The sequence below is a fragment of the Panthera onca genome, chromosome B3 (assembly GCF_046562875.1).
Source record: "Panthera onca isolate mPanOnc1 chromosome B3, mPanOnc1 haplotype 2, whole genome shotgun sequence".
Taxonomy (NCBI): Eukaryota; Metazoa; Chordata; class Mammalia; order Carnivora; family Felidae; genus Panthera; species Panthera onca.
In genome coordinates this window covers 79,360,475-79,385,640 of record NC_138344.1, presented here as the reverse complement: position 1 = coordinate 79,385,640, position 25,166 = coordinate 79,360,475, and the positions used below count along the sequence as shown (strand labels likewise).

Genomic DNA, 25,166 nt, shown 5'->3' with positions numbered 1-25,166 from the left:
GTCCTTAATGCCCCTTACCCATTTAGCCCACCCCCCCAAAAAACCCCTCCAGCAACCCTCTGCTTGTTCTCTGTATTTAATAGTCTCTTATGGTTTGTCCCCCTCCCTGTTTTTATATTATTTTTGCTTTCCTTCCCTTATGTTCTCTGTTTTGTATCTTAAATTCCACATATGAGTGAAGTCATATGATATTTGTCTCTTCTTCACCAGTAACACACTGTTTTGATTATTGTAGCTTTATAGTAAGTCTTGAAGTCAGGTAGCGTCAATCCTCCAATTCTGTTCTTTTCCTTCAATATTATGTTGGCTATTCTGTTTTTTTTTTCCTTTCCTCCTAAATTTTAGAATCAGTTTATTGACATCCATAAAATAAGTTGCTAGGATTTTGATTGGGATTGCATTAAATCTATAGATCAAGTTGAGAAGAACTGACAGCTTGACAATATTAAATTTTCCTGTCCATGAACATGGAATGTTTCTCCATTATTTAGTTCTTATTTTACTTCTTTCATCAAATTTTTATAGTTTTCCTCAAGCAGATCTTATACATAACTGGTTAGATTTATACCCAAGTATTTTATTTTGAGGGGGTGCCAATGTGAATGATATTGTTGGAAGCATGTTTGTAACTTTATTCATAATAGCTAAAAGCTAGAAACAAAAAAAATCATGAGTTATAAAGTTATTAGGTTTCTTCATCACAGGTCATGTGAGAAATAAAATATTATATCAGAATAATTAATAGTTAATTTTTCTGAAATTCCTATCAGTTAATGAAAATGGGGTACAGGAATTACATTATTTAATAATGGGAAACAAATTCTTTGGGTGCTAAATGAAAAGTAGTATGCCACATTATCCTAATATGCATATTATTTGCATAGTTAACATTGTTTTCTACAGTAGTTTTCATTACAGATGAAAAACTGTAATTCTTGTGATCTTTCTTCAAGGGAAACAAAAATAAAAACAAAACTATAGTATAATATTACAATCAACTACTAAAGTAATAGGTGGCTCTGTCTTTTATCTTTATCACCAGACATTTCTGGTGATTCTAACTTGCTAGCAAGGGGGAAAGAACTGTGTGTTCCCAAAATATTTTCTTCAAAGTAATGGCCCTATCAAATATTCTGCAAAAAAAACATTTCCTGATCAAATGATCACTGGAAAGTGCTTCGTGGTCTATCTACGTATTGGACGTGGTAATATTTAGTAAGCATAATTATGGGCCTCAGAGTCTTGGGATAATGAAAACAGTGTTCCTATACTGACTCAAATATGGAACCCCTTTTTCTCGTAAAACCTGGGGATATCCTGCGGGGGGGAATACATTTTGAGAAATGGTAACTTAGAGGAATAAGTGAATGTATATTGCATAGATCATCTTCAAATATGAGCTGAGTAGCACTCAGCTAAAACTCAATTCTGATGAGAGCCCAGAGTAAAGGTATTCAGGGCTTTCAAATTGGAGGAAAATCATCAGCTTTATATATCGAATACATTTATGATAAGGATAATACCTTATTTTGGAAACTTGAGAAAGAGAAAGCTTTGCCACCTCTTATGACAATGTTCCATAAAAGCACACACAAGCAGGGTTATATTTCCTTGTAGGGGCCTAGGGCAGGCTGCCCCACAATGGGCCACTTTGATGCAAAGATTTTTTTTAGTTAAAAGCAATCAAAACCCAGGAGATGCAGGAAAAGCTCTCTGCCTCCCCTAAGAGTGCCTGAATTTACATTGGAAAGGAGAGCTTTAATGGGAAGCAACTATTAATAGAAACTCCCCCTTACCTAAGGAACTTATCTACAAGATGGGGCAACCTTGTTTTTCTAAACATCTCCTTTCACCTTCTTGCTAATGACCTCCTTCCCCTCCATATCCTCAGACCCTACTCCTCTCCTTAGCTCATTTAACCTTCGTGTTGCCTCATTGTCTTTGGAATTTCATATCTATGCTGATTCCCTGTGCTACACCTATTAAATTTGATTTTCTTGTGTTAATCTGTCTCATGTCAATTTGCTTCTGAGTCTAGATAGAGGGATCATAGGGCAAAGGAAGGTCTTCCTACCCGACATCCTCAAAAGTCATGTTTGGATATGTTCACATGAGCAGTTGTTTACCCTGAATTCTGCACATGCTTCATGTCAATCCAGAAATGTAGCAAGTGTCAATGGGTAACAATTAATCTTGGCAGAACCTCTAAATGTACACCACTTCTCAATGTCTCTGATTGCAGATTGTACATTGCAGAATAGGATGGGGGTTCCGAGAACAACAGCCATGCATTGTTGTTAAGAAAAAGAGTCAGGTAGGGGCGCCTGGGTGGCTCAGTCGGTTAAGCGGCCGACTTCGGCTCAGGTCATGATCTCGCGGTCTGTGAGTTCGAGCCCCGCGTCGGGCTCTGTGCTGACAGCTCAGAGCCTGGAGCCTGTTTCAGATTCTGTGTCTCCCTCTCTCTGACCCTCCCCCATTCATGCTCTGTCTCTCTCTGTCTCAAAAATAAATAAACGTTAAAAAAAAAAAATTAAAAACAACAAAACAAAAAGAGTCAGGTATATTTTAGCTTTGATTTGGGATAGAAAGAATATGATATTCAGTATAAATATAGATATGTATTGTCCACTTAACCAAGATGTTTCTTACATTTTTCATTGATACTCTTTTTAAAAAAAATTTTCAGAATAATCTTTCTACTTTGATTTATACTTCAGCCTCGAGCGAAATCAGACATAAAACAATAATATGCAACAAAGACTGTAAAATGAGCAAAGAATGAACTGTAGGCATATTTCTCTCACTAAAACTCTAACCCACTGTTGGACTTTCCAGGTTTGTAAACTACTAATACTGATTATTCATCAGCTTATTCTTGCCTGCAGGCAGATAACAACTACGTAACATTTGATTACTTTGATGACCTTTTTCATTCTTTTGCCATTGAGAGGATGAATTATTGTGAAGAAAATCTAATCTTTCACGTAAAGGTCAAAAATGCTTCATTCTGACTATAATTTATTTTCAACAAGGTGAAAGAGCTGTCTTTCATCATTGACACCGTAACAAGTAGATTTTTTTTAACCTGTATCAACTCTTAACTGTAAACTGTGTTTTTGCCGTCTTGACTTAGTGTCTATAGTTCCGTTTAAATGTTAAAACTTATTTCTAACTCAGGTGTGTTTGTGGCCATAAAGACTGATGAGTGTAACATTTTGCTTGAAAATGCACCTGTATAAAACATTATTGATAACATGCATCGCTTTCTTCAAATAACATCATTTTCTTGTCTTTCTTCCCCTTTTTCTGCACCTTTGCCTGCTTTTTGCCCTTACAACTTCATGTTTCAGTCTCCTGTGAGTCCTGGCTTTGAGGTAGGTACTAATTCTACCTGGCAATAGGAATATGCTTCACCATCTTTTGTAAAACAACATTATACTAATAGGTTGACCTCAGACAATTATTGGTATTGACCCTATGAGAATAATCAGATCAGAATTTGGCTCAGAATCCAGCCTATTGAACTGCAGAAACCCCATTGGTCTTTCTATGAAACTGACAAGATGGGTTGAGAATAGAACAGAATACAGTCAGAACACGCTTTACCCAGCAGCATGTTAACTGAAATGCATGCATATTGGAATTGTATCCTGAAGACAGGGTACCACAAAACCATGCAAGTTGAGGCCACCATCCCAATATGTTTATACACAGGTTTTAGTTGGCATGGTAAAACATAAAACAAGGACTGCCTGCAGATGAATGTAACTTTTTTAAAGAAAGGAGCGTTTAATCATTAATATATTATCACAGTCTATTTAATTATTTTTTAAAAAGATGGTATGCAAGTGGGTATATCGAGGTCTCAGTCCATGAAGAAATTATATTTGGAAAATTCACAAATTTCCTTCGTAGAGATTTTAAGTAAACCCCTCTCCAAAATAGGCTTTTTATTTATCTTAAGCAATTGATAGCCTGAATATGGAGGGAAGGCATTTAAATTAAATGTTAAAGCTGAGTATATAACAGTGCTTTTAATTGTGATAACTTGTTTTGATGTATTGTCTTTATTAATATTTAGTTTTCCTTATTTCTGTACTTGTGGCACATTGAGAGTTGACATTGTTATTTTTCTTTATGAGACTATGTTTCAAATACCATTATTAGTGTCCATTCTTACATGGTCTTGTTAAGGTAACTATAACAAAAGAAGCTAATGAAAACACAACCAGAACATGTATGAGGTTAAATAAAATTAAGAAATCAAGTTATCTTGATCCTTAGGATATAAAATGAAGAAATTTACTTCAATAATAATAAATTTGTATGTTTGGAAAAATCATCCTAGGTAAAACATTCCTTATATGTCTTTGTAAAATCTTCCTGGTATTATATTGCAATGATATATGATATTAATTTTCTTAATCTCTCCTACTGATTAGTTTGTTTTCTTCTTTTTTTTTAATTTTAAACATTGCTGAAATAAGCCTCTTTGTGTTTTTTTGTTATACATTTATAAAAGTGTTAGTAGGTTTCTCGATCATCATCTTTGAATGGATCTAGTAGATTATCTTCTTGGAAGCCAAATGGACTGAAAAATATATACAATTTTTTGCCAAATAGTTCTTCAAAAAGTTGTAAAAGTTTAAATTTATAACCCTGCTAACTACAGTGTATAAAAGTTTCTATTGCTTTATCTTCCCAACAATAGATTTGATTCCTATTTTAAACTTAAAAACATTTTTTTTACTAACTTGATAGGTAAAAAATCTCTATGCCTAAATATTATTTACTTATTGGAGGATAAATAGTTTTTCATATATTTATTGGCCATTTGTATTTTACCTATGGTTAATTACCTGTCTCTTTTTCTACTGAGTTGCTTATTGGTTGCTTAGAACCTTTATATATGATTAATTCTCTTTCTATTAATCTATGATGGAAGTATACTTTCAGTTTTATGTGTTTTTGACGTCTTTTCCCACACTGTTATTTTAACAGTGAGAGACATATTTTCATTCATTTTCTTACTATATATAGACTGTTGAGAATAAATCAATATGGCCAAATTCAACATAATATTTTTGTCAAATGATTGAAGAGAATATTTTTTTTTTCTGAAGTAAAGGAGCTTAAGTCAAGGTAGAAAATGAAGGAGAATTTAAGACATTGGTGTTCTTTGCAACCAGAGGATATAATTGATATAGTGTTTTTAAAGTACGTTAGGTCTTATGGAATGTTTTTTTTTTTTATTTAAGAACTTTATTGAAATTTTAAAAATTATTTTTAAATGTATATAAGGAAGTATTTACTATTATGGCTTTAAAGTTAAGGGGCTCTTTAAAGAATTTATTTTTGCTGAAATTAAATGCTTCTAGTCTAGTGTTTTTGGTAACTCCTAATATTCAGACTGCTTTATAGAAATCATTAGGAAATAAATTGCTCATTCCAGAAGCTTTTCCTGTGTTTGTCTTATATTCTCACTTTTTGCATCCTCTAGTTTTTATGAGTTAGACAATATTGATTTTAACTTGTTATTAATATTAATGGTGCATATTTTCTAAATAATAATTTGGCATAAACTGCTCTATTATTTTCATAAAGTTTACTGACTCACAATTAAGACAAGCATTATATTAAAAGGAACTCTTGCCTGCATAGTTTCCTAGAAAATCTCCCCCAGAAATGACTCATTCAGTTACTGTTTTTGTTCATTTAAAAAAAACAAAAAACAAAAAACAAAAAAAAGGAAGACAAGAGAATACCAGTATTGCATTATCTATCTGTAACTGCATATGATTCTGATACACTTTAAAATAGCCGAGGTATATTATTTTCAAATGAGCAAATAATGAAAAAACTATTTCTAATCCTGAATGAAACTGTGATGATATTTCTGGCCAAATGAATATTTCCCAGGATATTTTCCAAAGTAGCAGAAGTCTATCAAGAAATAAGAGATTTTAATTGTTATTACTCTTGTGTTCTGGAGTTCCAGGAATTGTGGTGATTCATCTGAATTAAAAAGTCATTTTTCCATTTAAATATACACCACACCATCACATCCATGCAGTACATTTGCCAGATATTGCAAGATTTCTTTTGATGATTGTGTAAACTATTTCTTCAGATTCAGCCCTGGGTAGTGTATATGTTCAATGAGGAAAGACATCCAAGAATTCTCTAAGCAGCACGTATGTCTGTACTTCCCAAAAGTTAGAAAAGTATGTGCAGGGTTGGGTTTGTCAGGAAGGAGGCCTTCAGTAAAATTAAGAGTGTGTGGACTTGATGTGTTACTAATCAGCTGTTACCTGATTTCATTCAATGTGTCTGGCTTATTATATGTACATTATTAATTCATGCTCTGAACAAAAACTTTCAGATGTGTAATTCTAAATGTAAACACTGCATGAGAGTTCTTCATGAACTCCCCTGGGGGAGGGGGGCATTTACCAGTTGCCCACACTTATAAACATATAGGTCTTGGGAACTAATAGGTCTTTAAAGCAGGCTCTAAAGGACCTATGTTCCCCTCAGAAAAGGGACCATGGCTTTCCTAACACTCCCTACAAGCCATGCCTTAAAACAGAAAACACTGCTCTCTACCTTAAGATGCAAAACAGCCCCCCACCCCATGTTATCAATAACAGGCATTTGCTTAGTCTAATGTCATGCCAGACCTGAACAAATTTCAGTCCCTTCTCATTTACTTCCTGACCAATCATGACTACTGAGGTCCTAGTGAGCTCTTAGCTGAGTACTATGGGGAAAAGAAAAAGAAAAAAAAAAAAAGATTACTGTTCTCAGGAATGTTTCACCCCCCCCCCCAAAAAAAAAAAAAGAATTGAAGGCTTGTCTAGAAAAAATAATAATGAGGTGTGAAGAAAGTGGAATATTGGAATTGGTATTTTAAATTAGACTTCCAGAAGCTTGAGAAATAATTCAGCTTCTAAAATATTTTTCTGTGTTCTCAGAAATATTTAGCTACATGATTTTACTTGATTCATTAGGCATGGTTTTCTGATACCTGGTTCTGTTTGATCCAATGAATGCCCCTCTCCCTTCTCAAGAAGAATGGAAGTATTGCCATTTTAATCATTAATGCAAGATGAAACAATGTCCAGAAGTTATGAGCAAATATACGTACTTCTTTCTCCAAATAGCCTAGTTTTTGGTGATTATTTTTCTGTAGCTGTACACTGAAAATATCACCGAGTGGTATAATTTTATTGAGGGAGTGCTTTCCTATATTTTTAAACTCAAAATTGATAAGGAAAAAACCTTGTCTTATTCTTCTCTCTTTTTTAACTGAGTTACATTAAAATCTAATCTTTGATTCTACCATGTTATTTCAGATGCACATACATAGACACACAGTGCTATGCATTTACCATTCATTGTTATAGGTTAAGATTCTATAAAATGCCATAAAATTATCTTTGTGAGCCCTTAAGTTACACTTACTTTTGAAGGGAGAGGCTCTAACCTTTGTAGCCTTGGATTGTGTTTATGGCGTGCTTTTCCAGCTTTTCCTTGGTGTCTTTAAGTCAGTAATCAATGGGACAGACTCTTTCCAGATTATTTCATTCCATTCTCCTGTGAGTTCATAGACCCAGACCAGGCTTTTGTCAACTTAGGCAAGGTCAGATACTATGGGAATATACGTTCCTAACATTACTATTCTTGTTTTTTCCACATAATCTGTTTACCTTCTGATTCACTTTCTATGTGTAGACCAACTCTGACATTTGAAGCCCCAAAGCAGAAGCTGTTGACATCCAAAAGTATTTTCTTCTTCAATGGAAATGCTCCTTTTTTATTGTGTAGCTTTAGAGTGCAAGGCATTAAGGTCACATTGACTTCAAGTAAAAAGAAAGGTAATCTTATGTTATGTCTCCCCTTTCTTCCAAGATCCCATGGATTTGTAGGATTTTGGTAACTGACATTTTGAAAGAACAGCACATGTAATTTGCAACCATTCTTGAACAGTTCTGGTGCTTTCCCTGCAAAGAGTGGATCACTTAAAGCAAATAGTAAGGTTCCTTTACCCTTCATTTCTGTTTACCTAAAAAGAGTGATGCAATAAAAAAGTTAATATAACTTTTAAAACTACTTTAGCATTCGGAAACTCCAGACCACCTTGTATTTTTAATAAGAGAGCATTTATGTTATTAGTGTGACAGCTTTCACAAATCACAGCAAACATTAAGAAATGAATTCTCTGTTGTAAAATACAGCATCGGTCACCACTAAGCAAGGGCACACTTTTTTTTTCCTGCCCTGTAGCAACTCTTTTCAATGTTAAGAAAAGGTGTTGATTAGCTTTTATTTATGCTATACATATTTAGGGTATCCAACTGAGGGGCCAGACTCATTTATCTGTCATACTTGGCAGGCAGTTCAAGGGAATCAGAATTGTAACAGAAGAGCACTGAACGACTGAGAGTCACCTAATGCTCTACCCTCCCTCTACTCAGTGAAGTGCAGGGCATGGAAACATGAGTGTTTTCTGAATGACCCCTTTTCCTCCACCATGGGGGTGTTTTATCTTTTCTTCAAACCTTCATATACATGGGCACTTACTCTGTGTAAGACAGTATTCCAGAAGTTGGTGATACAGTGTTGAACAAAACCATCAAGATTCTCTCCTCATGGCACTCACATTCTATGAAAAGAGACAATAAAAATACAATAAGCAAACAGGTAAGTAAGACCATTGCAGGCTGCAGTAATGGCTTTGGAGAAGACAGGATGGTGTGCCAAAGAATAACAAAATGTGAATGGGGAGTGAGCAGTAAGTTAGATGGTCTGGAGGCCTCTCGGAGAAGGTGATATATGAACTGAAATCCAAAGAATGAGGCAGAACCATGTATACAGAAAGACAGGAAAAGCACATATTGTGATAGTCCATAGTAACAATTATGTTTTATCCAAAATTCTATTGGATTTAAAGTTACTGGGCACAGAGACTTATTTACTGGCCTTTCTATGTCTAGCAGCATCTGAATTGGGTTTTCAGGTAAGATTTGCCCCAGGAAACACTTGCTAAATTAAATAGATCAATCTTGATGGCAGTAGTAGGAACTATCATAAGGTGGTATTCTGCACAGTTCTTTGAGTGATAGTCCAAAATACTAGATGTTAAAACTTCTGAAATAAAGGATTAATGTTTGGTTGGATCTGTTTTCACACAGTTGTGCTTGTATCTTTTAAGTAGAACAGCACCTGAATAAGAAAGCAGGCAGACAACTGAGTGATGCTTATACAATAGAAGCTGTTTATTAAGTTAGTCATTTTGTGCTAGAAAACATGTATGATTCAGATGCTATCCTCTGAGCACAGACAATCTGGTTGAAAGTCTCTTCTGTAGGTCAAGGTTAAGAGATTCACAATATTCTGTAGGTCAAGGTTAAGAGATTCACAATATTTTTGCATTGCATTTTGGCATATAGAACATGTTATTACTTAATTATTCTCACTTTACCCCCAAGAATTGTACCATCGTGACTTAAGTGAAGGGAAGAAAATACTTCTTGCTTTTCTATTAGCATAAAACCAGGGAATGTGAAAACTGGGAGGAGCTAAGGAGAGAGGAATCATTATTTATCACCTGGAGTGAGACTACATGAATTCATAGTTCTGCTACTGACAGACTGTGATCAGGGGCAAATGATGTAACTTCCCTATGATTCAGTTTACTAATTTGTAAAATGGGGATCATAACACTAGTGGCCATGGAGTGTCAATGAATTAATGCATGTAAAATGCTATGAAAAGAGTTTGGCCCATATAATGGTTAAAGAAGGTGTTTTATGTCATTGTCTTGTTTAAAGGTCTCGGAATTCCCATGGGCGAGATTTAGTCCTCAAATGAGTTGACTGGCTGGCACAATGTTTCAGAATTTTTTCAGAGTTGCCAACACTTGGAAATAGAGTTACTTCATAAACAACTAGATTTTCTGCTTGGTTTTTGAAAAACTAAGAGGTCAGCCAACACTGGGCTCACATACTCACGTGGATTACTAATCCATGAGCTTGGCCATCCCTTTTATTCTGAACCTGTCCTCTCTAATTTCTTATATTGGCCACCATTCTCCATCGCATCTCTCATACTGACAGTCTACGCATTGCTTTTAACAACCTACAAGTATTGGAATTTACTGTCCCTTTCTTTCCAGAGCAGAAGAGTTCTGACAGATTTTGTATTTGCATTGGATATGCCAAGCAGGGGTGAGGAACAGGCAGACACGTAGAGAGAGCAGTTGCAGTGAAAAGCATTCCTTAGCCAACTGTACTCTCTTAAAATTGAAACCCTGTAAAGCAGATATGTCAAAGTCACAACCCAGTTAATATTACATTTAAAAGGAGGCTTACATAATAGTTTGTATCTTGAATATCTCTATTGAAATGTCACATCCATTATCTCCTTGCAGTTACTTCTTGAAAACATTAATTCTGTTCAGTTCAAGCAATGTTTATTGTTTAGCATGTACCAGGCACTTCTTCCATTAACAGAGTTCAAATATGATTAAGTCACTGTCCTTCTCTTAGGAGCTTATTGTCTAATGATTGAGACAAGTCAGAAAAAGATGTCAACGTGTATGCCAAAGTGTTGTCTTCTGTTTCTCTTTGACTCAAGGGGAGCTTAATGTCACCCCAAATCCATTCCCAATATGAGGCTGTGAAGTGAATTTTACTTAATAAATATAAATATTTTAAAACCACAGAGGTTTTCATTTGAGCCATGCATTTTGTAAAGTGACTTTTATCTTGCAAAATCTATGTTTGATTTTTACATAAATGGCAACAAGCAAACCACAAGGAAAGGCAACTTCCCACCCTCTGTTTTCCAGCTTTACTAATGAAGGGGACTCATTTTGAACCGCAAAGTAGAATATACCTTGTTGGGAAATGGTTTCAGAGTCCTGTTAAATGTTAAAGACATGCTGGCAGTTGGAGTTTCCATAATGTAATCTAAGCAGTCATTTCCTGGGAAGGTTCCAAACTTGCTGAGTCATTAATTTAGCATACCAGGTTACAGAACAAATTCAGCCTCTAGAAAAGCAGGGTATTTTATCCATGTAAGTAGGTGTTCAGCACATACAGTTTTTACTTTGGCTGTAATTTCAAATGAATACAGTTAGCATAAGAATACTATAGGCACCTCACAAAACTTAAAATAATTAATCTCTGTAACCTTTATGTAATCTCTAATACTGGCTTTAAAACTCAGCTTTCATCATTTTTCTGCTCTCCTGTTCTCTTCTGTCCATGATGTGATATATCACTGAATACAGAAATGAAGTCTTTATACTTTGTATCAAGTATAATTTGCCAAGTCAAGTCATTTCCATACACACACACACCAATACCATACTTTGCAGTTATCTTGGGGCTGTCACAAAGGTTTCACACCTGTAACTTGATCTAAACTCCTCCAGTCTAGAAAAGAACAGTTCATAATATCAAGAGCTGATGTGGAAATGTAAGTTTTTAGAAGTACCCCCTCCTGCATGTGCTTGCCATAATTAAGGGAAGTTGAGATCTGTTCTGTGAGTTCTGAGCCATGTTTTTCTCTGAACATAATAGTGAAGCAGAACGAGACAAAATGTAGCTGTGCCCTTTCCAGAGCATTTCACCTTTTCTCCCTTTTCCCATAAAAAATGATCATTCAGCAGGTTGCTAAATACACACTGCCAAACTGGAACAGCAAGTAACAGTGGAAATTAATTCAAACACCATTTAGTTTACCTAGTAAAACCTTCACTAGTGTTGATAGGTAAGGAAGAATTTTCTCTTTACTAAAGTTAACTTTAAAGAAAGATCTTATTTAAAATTCTAAGGGACTGTGCACATTTCAATTCTACAAATAAATAAAAAGAATAAAATGAAGTAAGTTAAGGAAAAAGTAAAACAATACTATTTCTCTTTATTTTAGATGATAACGTGTCACATGCACAAAAGCCTGGTTGTTTAAGTCAACATTACCCTTTACTTTGACTCACCACGAAGTCATATCATGTTGAAGTTCTCGTAAAGACCAAGTTAGCTGGCTTTAGATCAATGAGAATTTGTTAAGCATCTATTTTCTTTACCATTACCAATTTCTAAATCTTGCCTACTCTGTAACTTGATGCAACAAACAAAATACTGTAATTATGGCTTTCCGGTCTATATACCTTCAAATAAAACTTAACCTAATAATTAAAATGACATTTTTTGGCTTAAAATAGTAACTGAATATTAATTACTAATGAAAAATGTATTGGTGTTCTGAAAATCCTTAAGAGTGTTTGGTTTGTGTTCACATCATTAGAAATAGTTTCAAAGGGATTATTAACAAGATTACAGAAATGTTAGTTCTTAAACATTTCCATAAACTATGATAAATGTGTGTTACAGGGCATGGCTTTATTTCATAGGCTTTTGTTTTTCTGTTTGTTTTATAATCTGTTAGGTATCAATAAAGGCCTTGTTTTGCATTTTGGTTGAAGAGTGGATAAATATCTCATAAGCATTTACAAAATTATCAAATAGTGACCCCATCTTCCTTTTTTGTCTTGGCTGAGATTTGTGTCCTTGTAGGGAAAAGCACGCGTGTATGTGTGTGTGTGTGTGTACACTCCAGAAACATAGAGTATAATTGTACAAACGAAACTCTGAAGGCTTCCCCATTCTCCCTTTCCCAGAGTGTTTGTTATCTAGTAAAATTAAACAACATAAGCTCCTGGGTCATGATGCTAACTGATTTTAATTTTAAAATGTCATGAATACCAGGAGGGCACTCTTTATTAATACTATTAAAACCTCAAATTCCTTTTAAATCTTAAGTGCTGTTAAAGTCTTAATTTCTGACATTATAAATTATAGAATTTGTGAGATGTTATTCAGTGCCAAGGACGCATGTGGCTGTGTGAATCTCACCATTGCCTAAATAATGTGTGTAATACAGTCTGTGGACCATAGTGACAGCAAACTTTTCTTCTATAAACTCATGTAACATTTAAAAATTCTTTATTTAGTCCTACCTTGAAGGTAATAAAATAAATGACTTCTAGTTTAAGGCAGTGTTTAAGTGAATGTTACCATGTTGGATAACAAGAAAACATTCAATTTATCAGATTGCCTCTCGCTCTTCTAAGTGAATTTGCATCACAATATAGTAAATAGTCCTTTGTGAAACTGACTCTAGGAACACAGCCTAGAATTAGGTACCTTAAGATTAAGGAAAATAGCTGAAGAGTGATTTGGTCAACTTTTCATAGGATTTCCCAAGTCTGAGAACATTTTAAGTCTGCTAAGAAAGTGTGATGTCAGGTCAGCTTTTATTCTGAGTGTTGAAACTTTCCAACTATGGAAAAATATCAATTTTCATTTTAGACTGTGCTTAAAACTGGCCTGGTGGCTACAGTTACTCAAGAAGGATACAAAAAACTGGGACCTAACCCTGTGAAAATTTAATAAATTTAATTATTTTTCAGTTCCATTGAAGATATTTATTCAGTATATTCATGTTCATGATTCTGGTTTGGCAAACCTGTGGCCTATCTTTAAGCTCCCTAGACTTCTCTGTGTGGGTTGAAACTTTCCAGGGTAATTATCCTTTACAGTTATCTTTATGGGATTTATCTTTATGGGATTGTAATTATAAATGTAACTGTAGACATAATATCCCTATGACAAATTTCACCTCAGATTTCTTTTGATTATAGCTAGTGAACTGGCAAATCAAAATTTCTCCATTTGGTAATAAATGGTGTTACCTTTTGGTGCCAATAGTCATTGAAATGGTTAGAAATTGTATGTAAATAAGATTTCTTTCTCATCTTGTCAGTAATCATTCCAAACCTGGCACTGACTGAGTAAGGTGATAATATAAGGGCTCTGGAGGCAAACAAATATAGGTTCATGTTTTGACTTTCACTAGCCTTTGACTCAAGAGGATATACTTCAACTTTATGAGCTTAGATGGCTGAACTTTTGATAATAAACCCTATCTTGTAAGGTTCCTCACACAATGATTACTAAAGGTAGGAGCTTAATAAATGAGATGTATAATTACAATAAAACTATTAAAAAGTAATTCAATTCCTCCTTTATTCTGATGATTTCAAAGTACATTTATTCTGATGATTCCCAAGAACATTTCCATGATATCAAGAGCTATATGAAATTGTCCAAAAACAGAAGACACAGTTAATTTTAATTCATTTAATTAAAAAAAATCTATGTACTGGGCTAATTAAATAATTTTAAAATGGAGACAAGAGTGCACAGAGATATCCTTATAAAGAAACACCCGTATTTGTGTGGCTCATATAGTCCACTAGTTTATTTGTTTTTCAGTTGTAAAAATGATAGCATAATTTTAGCCCTTCACTTTTATACTGTTGAAGAATAACATAAAGCCATATTTATTTTTTCTTTGAGGGAACCCAAAGGAGCTGTAACCACTTTTCAGGTGATGTACTATGTAGGGCAGACAGATGGGATTTACTTGTTATCTTCTACCTTGCTGAACTGCTTGCCTTTTTTAATACTTTAGAAAATTTCCATCAAATAACATGTGTAGTGGGGTTAAAAACAATTTTTTATTTGCTTTCAATTTTATACTTCTGTATTACAACTAATTACATTACTTTTTTAAAGCCAAAAATACTTTCTAACTCCTACAAATCAGGTTCAAATATTCTGATCTCTAGTTCTCTTTTTAGATTTTTAAAAATAAGGTAGGTCAAATGAGAGAAATAAAGGAGGTATAAATTACATTAAATAACAGAAACACAGTTTTAATTTATTACTCTCATTTTCTTATGGATCAAACTGCTAAATAGTAAGGCAAAATGCAATTAAAAACATATATACTTTTAGGGGTGCCTAGGTGGCTCAGTTGGTTAAGTGTCTGACTCTTGTCTCAGCTCAGGTCTTGATCTCAGGGTCGTGAGTTTGAGCCCTGTATTGGGCTCCATGTTGGACTCTGTACTGGGCATGAAACCTACTTAAAAAAAAATATGTGTGTGTATGTGTGTGTGTGTGTGTGTGTGTGTGTGTGTGTGTGTGTGTTTTATATCAAGTCATCTCTTACATATTATTATCCTTTATTGTATTTCAAACATATAGCAAAAGTCACCATCAGAGTCATTTATTGGTCGAGAAAAGAGGTCAAATTCTCAGTCATATATTGGACGACCAATTCAGCTCGACAAGATTTTGATGTCTAAAGTGAAAGTGCCACACACATTCGTCATCCACTCCTACACCAGGCCCACAGTGTGCCAGTACTGCAAGAAGCTTCTCAAGGGGCTTTTTAGGCAGGGCCTGCAATGCAAAGGTAAGGATGATCTTGCCACCAAATATTTGTCACCAGCCAAACTTTGATCCGAAAATTAATCCTCAGCCATTTGAAGGCACTGGTTTTTTTTGTTTGTTTTGTTTTGTTTTTGTTTTTTACAACTTTTCTTTTTTATCAATTCTATGTTTTTGTTTTCTTTTAAAATCTTTATGATCAGACTGCAGATTCAACTGTCACAAACGTTGTGCATCCAAAGTACCAAACAACTGCCTCGGCGAAGTGACCATTAATGGAGGTAGGTAAAAGATCAGTCACGCTGTGCTTCTTTCCTGTTCAGGAGTGTGTCCGTGATGACTTAGCTGTATTTCTTCTTTTTTCTGTTCAGATAATTGTGACCCAGCCGAAAGTAAATTATGGGCTCAGTTTGTCCTGTTTTACTGTAGAAAAGCACTCATCATTGAGTTTTGATAAAAAAGAAAACAAAAACCAAAGAGCTTTGCTTGATTTTTATGCAGTGCACAGCTAGTACTGAAAACTTGGATGTCTACAGTTTCTTTCTCAGCTCTCTTTTTAATACTCTTGTCCTAGTTTGTTCAAAAATGTGGAAAATGTTGGAATGCCTGCAAGTTATAGCTCTCAGTCTCTTTTTCTCTGTCCTTTTAATTCCAAGCATTGAGATGGAGATTAATTTTTCTTCCCTGTCTGTCAAGGGAGGGAAGAATCAGAGACTGACCATCAGGAAATAATCATCCCTTCCTCCACTCAGTTAATTCCATTATGTGTGTTCTTGTAAACTTGAATCTTTAATAATAATACAAAGAACTTTAATTCAGCTAATTGAAAATATATATTGTGTTTTATAGTTGGGACTATTGGGGAAATCCTAATGTCATAAATTAACTTTGAAGGACACCTTAAGAAAAATACCACATCCTAAAGGAACAGCTTACATTTTCTCCCCAGGTAGTCTTTCTAATACAGCCTTAGCAAATATTTGACTTAGTACCCCAGGATAACTTTTTCTGTAGGTAGTGGACTGCTTTATACCTTCAGTCTAGTATCAGTTTTATGATTCCTCTGGGGAAAAAATGGTGACAGAAGACCAGAGAAACAATTGAGCATTTTTGTTGATAAAACTCTGAAGAATAAATGGTTATATTTGCTCCAGAATTTTCTTCTCTAGAAGAAATATATATCTAGAAGAAGAAGAGGGGAAGTCTCTCGAAAGCATTCCTATGCTAGTTTCTGCCTTGGAGATTTATGAATTAGCTGCCAAAATGGAAAGCTTGGCAATCTTCCTACTTTCTGTGGCATGTAGAATTCACTTTGTTCAGGCCCAGGAAATGTCAGTATGTGCTTGATAACTGGAACTAAGGGGAAACAGTGCAGTTTTTGATACTGTGGATTACTTTGAAATTGCATTTTCCCATACAGTCAGAAAAATCTAGTAAAATGTGAATTTTTCAAGCTTGGCAGGCTAAGAAAGGTCCCTGATCAGTCTATTTTCCAATTTTAAAATAACTACTCTGCATTAGTAAGTACAGTTGACCCTTGAACTGACCCCCTGCATGCAGTCAAAAACGTGACTATAACTTTTGACTCCCCAAAAACTTAACTAATAGCCTACTGTTGACCAGAAGCCTATTAATGATAGCATAGTTGATTAACACATATTTTGTATTTATATGTATTATATACTATATTCTTACAATAAAGTAAGCAAGAGAAAAATATGTTATTAAGAAAATCATAAGGAAGAAAAAATACATTTATAGTACTATATTGATGAAAAAAATCTGTGTATAAATAGACCCGCACAGTTCAAATCCATGTTGTTCAAGGGTCAGTTGTCATTATAATTTGTTGCATTACCATCAAATGCATAATTACATGATTCATTATTACTTCAAATATCAAATATCTTAAGTATTTAAAAGCTGCTGCTTATATGGCCAATTTAATGTATTGGAATCCATGACTTCAAGTTACTAGAATAGCAAGAATCAATGACCCCCAGTCTTGGATGTGAAAGTTTCCCTCATCTTTGCATATATCTCTTTTTCCCACAAGGGCTGTGCTACTGAAATACATCAGTTTCCTCTTCCCTTGTTCCTGGTATCACTTTGCTTCCTAGAAGTTTGCTTCTATCCCACCCTTGGCTTCCTGCCATGGCTCTCCATAACTTTTCATCTTTTTAGGCTTAGGGGCATGAAAAAAGAAACATCTGCGTGTAAAATTATATATTCATCCTCTGATAAGTTCAGATACTTATGAAATAAAAAAAGGAAAGGGAAAGAGAAGATAAATTCTTGAAATAAGTATTTTTTAGAGCTTCCAATTGATATGTTGTAGGATTGCCTAACTCCCGTAACCCCGACTAGGATTTCAGGTTTATCACCATGGGTGCAAAACAATTTTTCAGATTTGCTTAGCCCTGGGGCAGAGTCTGATGTGGTCATGGAAGAAGGGAGTGATGACAATGACAGTGAAAGGAACAGTGGGCTCATGGATGACATGGAAGAAGCAATGGTTCAAGACACCGAGGTGGTGATGGCAGAGTGTCAGAATGACAGCGGGGAAATGCAGGACCCAGACCCAGACCCAGAGGAGTCCAACAGAACTATCAGGTAAGGGCTGTACTCCCGGTTTCAGTCCAATAGGGGGATTTACTTTTTAGGACACTTTGATATTTTAATCTATCGAAAAAGAAATTTCAAGTGTTTGCTTGATTTGCTTATGAATGCTCTCTGAACTGTAGAGGAGAGCTGGTGGAGTGAGGAGGTCAGATTGCCTTGGAGCAGTATAGTTTGCATCCTCTTCCTAGCATTGCTTCTTTCTATGATCCCTTTCCTTTTGCATGTGAGAGGTACTCATGTTTGCCATCCACAGGTTTACTACTAAATTACTGTTTATTCAGCGCTCATTGTGTGGGCCTGCAAAAATCGGGGGCCAACCTCAACAGACACCATCTGCCTTAAAGCTGACCCCTAATACAAATATCACATATGTCTACATCTTACTGTGTTACTGTCTTACTTCAGAAGTATGTAACATTTTATATTTGGGATTTAATAATCTATACTTCTTGATTATTAGATAATCCCCATTTTTGATATCAGGGATCAGCACACTGTGGCCAATCAGGCTGCTGCCTATTTTGAAATGAAGTTTTATTGGAACATAGGCATGACCATATTGTCGATGGCAGCTTTTGTACTACAATGGCAGAGTTAAGTATTCTGCAGAACTTAAGAATGTTTATACCTGGTCTTTCACAGAAAAAGTTTCTCAGCCTCTGATTTATATTATAAAATGTATTCAGAATTTTGTATCCATTTTATAAATGCCATATTTATTGACAATCTGGAATTGCTCATGGGAGTAGAGCAATAAAATAATTAGATTTTTTCAATGAATGGCATAAGAAATATTTTTTAACTACTGGAAAATGTCAGCCTTATGACCCAACTGTCTTTGAAGGTGTACATTTATTTCTGTAGTATCAAAATGGGGAGAATATTCGGAAAGGTGCTTGCATTTATGCATGGGGGTAGAGAAGAAGACAGGAAGAGACAGACCAGACAGGCAAAGAAAGCCATGAAGGATCAGCATAATTCCATGAATGATAAATATTTAAAAGAGAGTTTAAACAGCAGATTCTACTTTTTATGAAATTATCCAGACTCAAATTCATGTTAAATGATATTATGCACAATTAATATTTTGACTGTAATATGTAATAAGTAAGCAAATAAACTTTTATGTGTGGTTCTGAATACTGTGGCCTCAGTACAGTAAGACAGTAATCTAATGTTTACCTGAAAACTTAACACCATGCAGTTCAACCTAAAAACTAAGGTGATTATTATCCTGCCTCAGAATTTTTATTTTTTTTTATTTATTTTTTTAACGCTTATTTATTTTTGAGACAGAGAGAGACAGAGCATGAATGGGGGAGGGTCAGAGAGAGGGAGACACAGAATCTGAAACAGGCTCCGGGCTCTGAGCTGTCAGCACAGGGGCCCGATGCGGGGCTCGAACTCACGGACCGCGAGATCGTGACCTGAGCCGAAGTCGGCACTCAACCGACTGAGCCACCCAGGCGCCCCAGAATTTTTAAAGTATACATGTAAAGTGCCTATCACTCAGAGTAATCCAGATTCTGAACCATGATATTCTGACAGTACATTTCACCAAAAATGCGATATGAATGTTTTTTGACTTTCATTCTGCAATAGCTGAAATAAGGTTTTATGCAGGAAAAGATCTGTATCTAAAAGCATTTCTCTCCCAAAATATTTTGACTTTTCAAGTCCATCAACAAGCAACAATATCCCGCTCATGAGAGTCGTGCAGTCTGTCAAACACACAAAGAGGAAAAGCAGCACAGTGATGAAAGAAGGCTGGATGGTCCACTATACCAGCAAAGACACACTGGTAAGATCCACAGCCAGCAATGCACTCTCTGCTTGCTAGCTTCGATTTGAAGAATTGCTAATGCCTTGTCGAGACTATGGGATGGGAGTTACCAGGAACAAACCTCTGCTCAGGCATGGCATAGGATCAGATAGAACACATTAACATTCTCTAGGTGTCAGATATAGTTGAGCAAGCAACTGAGCTAGAAAAAAACATAGGCAGCAGTCTCAGGGAAACAAAATCATTGACCTCTATTACTTGAGATGATCTCCAAACTACTTGAATGAATACCTGTCATTTTATAGCAGTAATGAAAACGACAATATGTGCTTTCTCAATGCTCCTCTGGGATTCAGAATTTGAAGGAAAAAAACACTGCATTTTAGGGAGAGAAAAAAACTATGATAATTCATATACTTTTCAAATCCTTAGTTAAGTGTTCACTTAACAACTAACCTATTCGGGAATATAGTGATCCTATACTGTTTTAGATAAAGGACAACATATTTTAATTTTTTTAAATGTAGTCTGAGGTGTTCACTACTCCAGATTCTCCTAGTAGGTGGCAAATGAGATTGTGCATGTGTGTAAGAGAGAAAAAAATTGATCTTCATTTTTGTAGAACTAAGTGACATTTGGTGATAAGCATCTTTCTCACTTACTGGTAGTAAGATAGGTGGTTATTCCTCACCTCCTATCTATAGGATCTCCATTTTTTCTTTTAACAAATAGACAACCATAACCTAATTACACTATCTGTAATATCAGTATTTTCTTCTGGAGAGAGATTTACATGACTTATTGTGGGATCCAACTGAATATCATCTTTTAGTTCTTCCTAGACATGGTATACAGTATTTAAAATATATCTAGTATATTTGACTGGTCTAAGGTTAGTTGTGGATGAGACCAAGAACACTGCTAGGGCTTTTTGGTCTAAAAAGATGAATACACAGATACACATGCACACACATACATACCCTAAAATCGTGGAACATATACCTAGACTCAACAAGAACCTAATCACCAAATCATAGAAGTTTAGATCTGTTGTGATGTTTAGACAAGGTAGAGTTTGATGCATTCCCCTGATTTAGTTAAATTGATATCATGGAATCAGACTTGACATCCTCCAAAATATTCTTTAGTTATTCTGTAATATTCAGAATTCTTCCATTTCTAATGGAAGCCAAAATATTTGACTGGATCAGCATGGCATTCCTTATGTTCTGAAATAATGAGTATACATAAATATTACATCTCATTATCTCTTATTATAGCTCTTATATTTAACACTTTTAATTTCATTACAAACTACAAATCCACGTCTAGCTCTATAAGTAGTCAAATAAATTTTAAAATAGAATTATTTACTATGCATGTACTAAGTGTCAGACACTGCACTGGGTGCTAATATATTACCTCCTTTATTATTCCTAACCTTCTGATATAGATGCAGAAACGTATCACACATTTGCTGAATAGTCATCTTCTATAATCTAAAATTAAGTGTGAATCTTCCTGGTCCATAGCCCATGAATTTTCCACCACCAGATCTTATCTCCCCATTGGGAAAATGTTTATGTTTTTATCAATCTTGGGTATTATTTTATAATCTGTAAGTATTTTAAAAATTTTTTAATGATCCTGAATCTTACCTCTGTTTCAGCGGAAACGACACTATTGGAGACTGGATAGCAAATGTATTACCCTCTTTCAAAATGACACAGGAAGCAGGTACTATAAGGTAAGGGTGGCTTTTTCCCTGATTGGAGTCTTCTGCCCCCTCTTGTCTTCTCATGAGAATGTTAGGGTATCAGGAATACGAAATACATCTAGCAGACATGACTATTTTGTGCTTGCTCCAATAGATATTTTTTTTTCTGACATTTGCAGATTTGGGGAGAATCAGATTGTGACCCCAAGTTAGTCATCTGTGAGTTTCAAATTTCCCTGTGGAGTGCTTCTGGCCCTATTGGATGGTGGTGGGGAAAAGGAATCTTAACTGAATATGTTAGATATGTATATTTTAACTAGAAAATTCAAGGCCTGGGAGATAAGTGGCAAGAAAATTCTTGAAATCCATTCTATCCAGCATTTTTTGCTTTTTTTTTTTTTTTTTTTTTTCATAAATAGCCTCACAGCACATTGCCAGGAGGGTTAAGAAACATCATGTGATGTCTTCATACTTTGCTGATATTCATAAAGAGCACTTTCCTCTAGAGAAACATTTGGCAGCAGTTTTCATTTTGTCTCCCCACATGAAATAATACAGATGTCACACATGTATCACCCAGTAGAAGGTGCCTCTGAAAGAAGTTCATAGTGAAAACAGTATATACTTGCTCCTTCAAACTTCTTGCGGACTCAGCCATAGTTGACGGGCCTCTCTGTGTCCACTGTCCACAGCTCTCACACAAAAAGGAAACCTCATTACATTTTAAATTAAAAATTTATTTTAAAAGTCATTATTCCTTAGTCATTCCATACCTCTGGGAAGACAATGTGGTGATTAATTTTTTAATGTCAAATTGTCTGAAAGGCAACTACTTAAAAATTTTTTTAATGTTTATTTATTTTTGAGAGAGAGAGACAGAGTATGAGCAGGGGAGGGGCAGAGAGAGAGGGAGACACAGAATCTGAAGCAGGCTTCAGGCTCCGAGCTGTCAGCACAGAGCCCGACGCAGGGCTCGAACTCACGAACCGCGAGATCATGACCTGAGCTGAAGTCAGACGCTCAACTGACTGAGCCACCCAGGTGCCCCTAAAAGCAACTACTTTTTTTTTTTTTTAATTTTTTTTTTAACGTTTATTTATTTTTGAGACAGGGAGAGACAGAGCATGAACAGGGGAGGGGCAGAGAGAGAGGGAGACACAGAATCTGAAACAGGCTCCAGGTTCTGAGCTGTCAGCACAGAGCCCGATGCGGGGCTCGAACCCACGGACCGTGAGATCATGACCTGAGCCGAAGTAGGACGCTTAACCGACCAAGCCACCCAGGCGCCCCAAGCAACTATTTTAAAATCAATCTCTGAGGCCTTCCTCACTAAAACTGTTCATTTGGCAATATTATGATATTAACATCTATTGAATTAAATTATATGATGCATTTTAGTGCCTTAAAGGATAGTCAAAGCTTAAAAACAGCCATGCATATCCAAATGCATTTCAAAAGTGTTGTGATTCTACCTCATAGGTATAAAAGTCAATCTTTTATATTCTTAGATCTTGATGCAGGTTCAAAACCATTATTTGTATTCATACATTTTCTTGCCACATGAACATAGTAGAAAGGTCACTTGAATTTTTCTGGTGAGAGGAGATGATAAACTTTCCCCTAGTACAGGTATTTTTGAATTTTGCTTACTAGTATTCTGTGTTTGTCACATGTGCCTAGCATGAATTTTATTTGAAAGTTTACATACTTTTGATAAACTGCAGTTACTACACTCTTTCTTCCACAGGAAATCCCCTTATCAGAAATTTTATCTCTGGAACCAGCAAAACCTTCAGCTTTAATTCCTAATGGGGCCAATCCTCATTGCTTTGAGATCACTACAGCAAATGTAGTATATTATGTGGGAGAAAACGTGGTCAATCCTTCCAGCCCACCACCAAATAGCAGTGTCCTCACCAGTGGCGTTGGCGTCGATGTGGCCAGGATGTGGGAGATGGCCATCCAGCATGCTCTCATGCCTGTCATACCCAAGGGCTCGACTGTAGGTTCAGGAACCAACTCGCACAGTGAGTATGCTCTAGTTTTGTGTCTGTAGAACAGATAAAGAGAGCTTCTTTGGGGATGACTTAGTTTATTGGTGAACATAGGGTCTCTATATGGAAGCTGCTAAGATACTTCATTAAATGATCCTATTTTATTTTTTTTTAATTTTATATGAAAATTTGAACAAATTCACGTAAACCCTGTATATTTATTAGGCAATAGCAGAAACCTAGAGCTGTTGGTCGTAAAAGAAGGAGTAATCTAGTCAGCTTGAGTTTGATCTGGAATCCCAGTCTTGCTATTTGCATATCTGAGTTAACATGTTTCCTCAAAACTGTCCTACTCTGTGTAGGATACTGGGTGTTCAGAGTACTTGGAAGCTCTAGAAAATTGTATCCCAGGAAGAAATCCCTGTTCATTAGTAGAATGAGACAGATTTTACCAAAATGCAATCATGATCAAGGGTTGAGGATGAATTTTAAAAAGATATTTTAGAGGAATATCTATGTAAAAATATGTAATTTTAAATTTTATAATGGCTATTAATAGCAAATCCTATGGGGGGAAAAAAACCTGTTTTTCATATCACAGTATGTTATCTTCTGATCTTTCACAGCTTTTCAATTGATGTCTAACCCAGTGTACATAGAAATAGATTATATATGTTTATTTTATGGCTGAGGATTTTACAGGAGGTCTCTATTATGATCCCTAAAACAACCCAAACAGGTGGACGTTAATGATTTGCCTGTTTTACAAGGTGAGGCCATCAGGCCCTAGAGAGATTAAGTTGTCTCAGCTTTACCAGAGCTGTGAAGAGGCAGCCAGCATTTAACCCAAGGCTTCATGACTTCAGACTCTAAACTGACAAAATATTCTTTTTTTCAAAACCAAGTACAGAGTAAATATGTAATTGTAAAGGAAAGAAATATTGTAATGAACTTTTCCTAGAAACATTTAATTGCTGTGATTTAAAAACAACCCTTCAGCTTGATTAGTAAACATGTATCTACCTGTTTTGCTATTACTTCACTTACTTCCTTTGTGTATTTTTTAACATGTATTTCCAGGAGAGGTTTCTGTGAGTATTTCAGTATCAAATTGCCAGATTCAAGAAAATGTGGTGAGTATATACCTACTAATAGAAAGCTTGGTAATGTGATTCTTTATTGGAAAATAAGGATCTTAAAATGCATTTTTATTTATCTAACATTTTAATTTTACAGTATTTTCTAGAAAATAAAATTGGGTCTATTTGGATATTTTTCTTCCATAAGATTTTAGAAACATTGCATTATGTGGATTTTTTAAGTGATCTTCTTCCTAAATACCTATTATTCATCTCAGATGAATAATTCTAATGTAGTGACTGATTTTTCCCACATTTGCCCTTCTTGGTATTAGAATTTTAATGGTTGATATAACACAATACCAAACAAAATAAATTCTTTGAGTTGCATGAGTAGCTTAAATATGCCCTTATCCTCATTCCTTGATTGCCACCTAGGAGCACTGTCATAGGGCAAGGCATTGGAAATGCTTTTAGAGTCACTTGTATGCAGCAAGGAGACCTCAGAAAACTCCATAATTCAGAACGTATAGTCCATATTCTAACACCCTCATCAGCTGCTCCACATAACTCCATCCTTTCAACTCAGTTTTTGAAAATTACAGACATATTATGAGATAATTTATTATGCTTCATTATTATGCTTTGTCATTTATACATGTCATG

At 35.2% G+C, this 25,166-nt stretch overlaps 1 protein-coding gene across 2 annotated transcripts in view; it reads left to right on the top strand.

The window, feature by feature from the left end:
- The window catches only part of PRKD1 (protein kinase D1), a 328,491-nt gene that overhangs the window by 257,462 nt on the left and 45,863 nt on the right, over window positions 1–25,166 (top strand). The window contains exons 5-12 of one of the 2 annotated variants that reach the window (XM_060619414.3): window positions 3,351–3,374; window positions 15,120–15,330; window positions 15,509–15,586; window positions 17,714–17,918; window positions 19,605–19,728; window positions 21,380–21,457; window positions 23,175–23,454; window positions 24,502–24,554. In XM_060619414.3, coding sequence (XP_060475397.1) covers window positions 3,351–3,374; window positions 15,120–15,330; window positions 15,509–15,586; window positions 17,714–17,918; window positions 19,605–19,728; window positions 21,380–21,457; window positions 23,175–23,454; window positions 24,502–24,554 — 1,053 coding nt within the window. The remainder of the gene's footprint in view (window positions 1–3,350; window positions 3,375–15,119; window positions 15,331–15,508; window positions 15,587–17,713; window positions 17,919–19,604; window positions 19,729–21,379; window positions 21,458–23,174; window positions 23,455–24,501; window positions 24,555–25,166) is intronic. The other variant, XM_060619415.3, reaches the window with a different exon arrangement.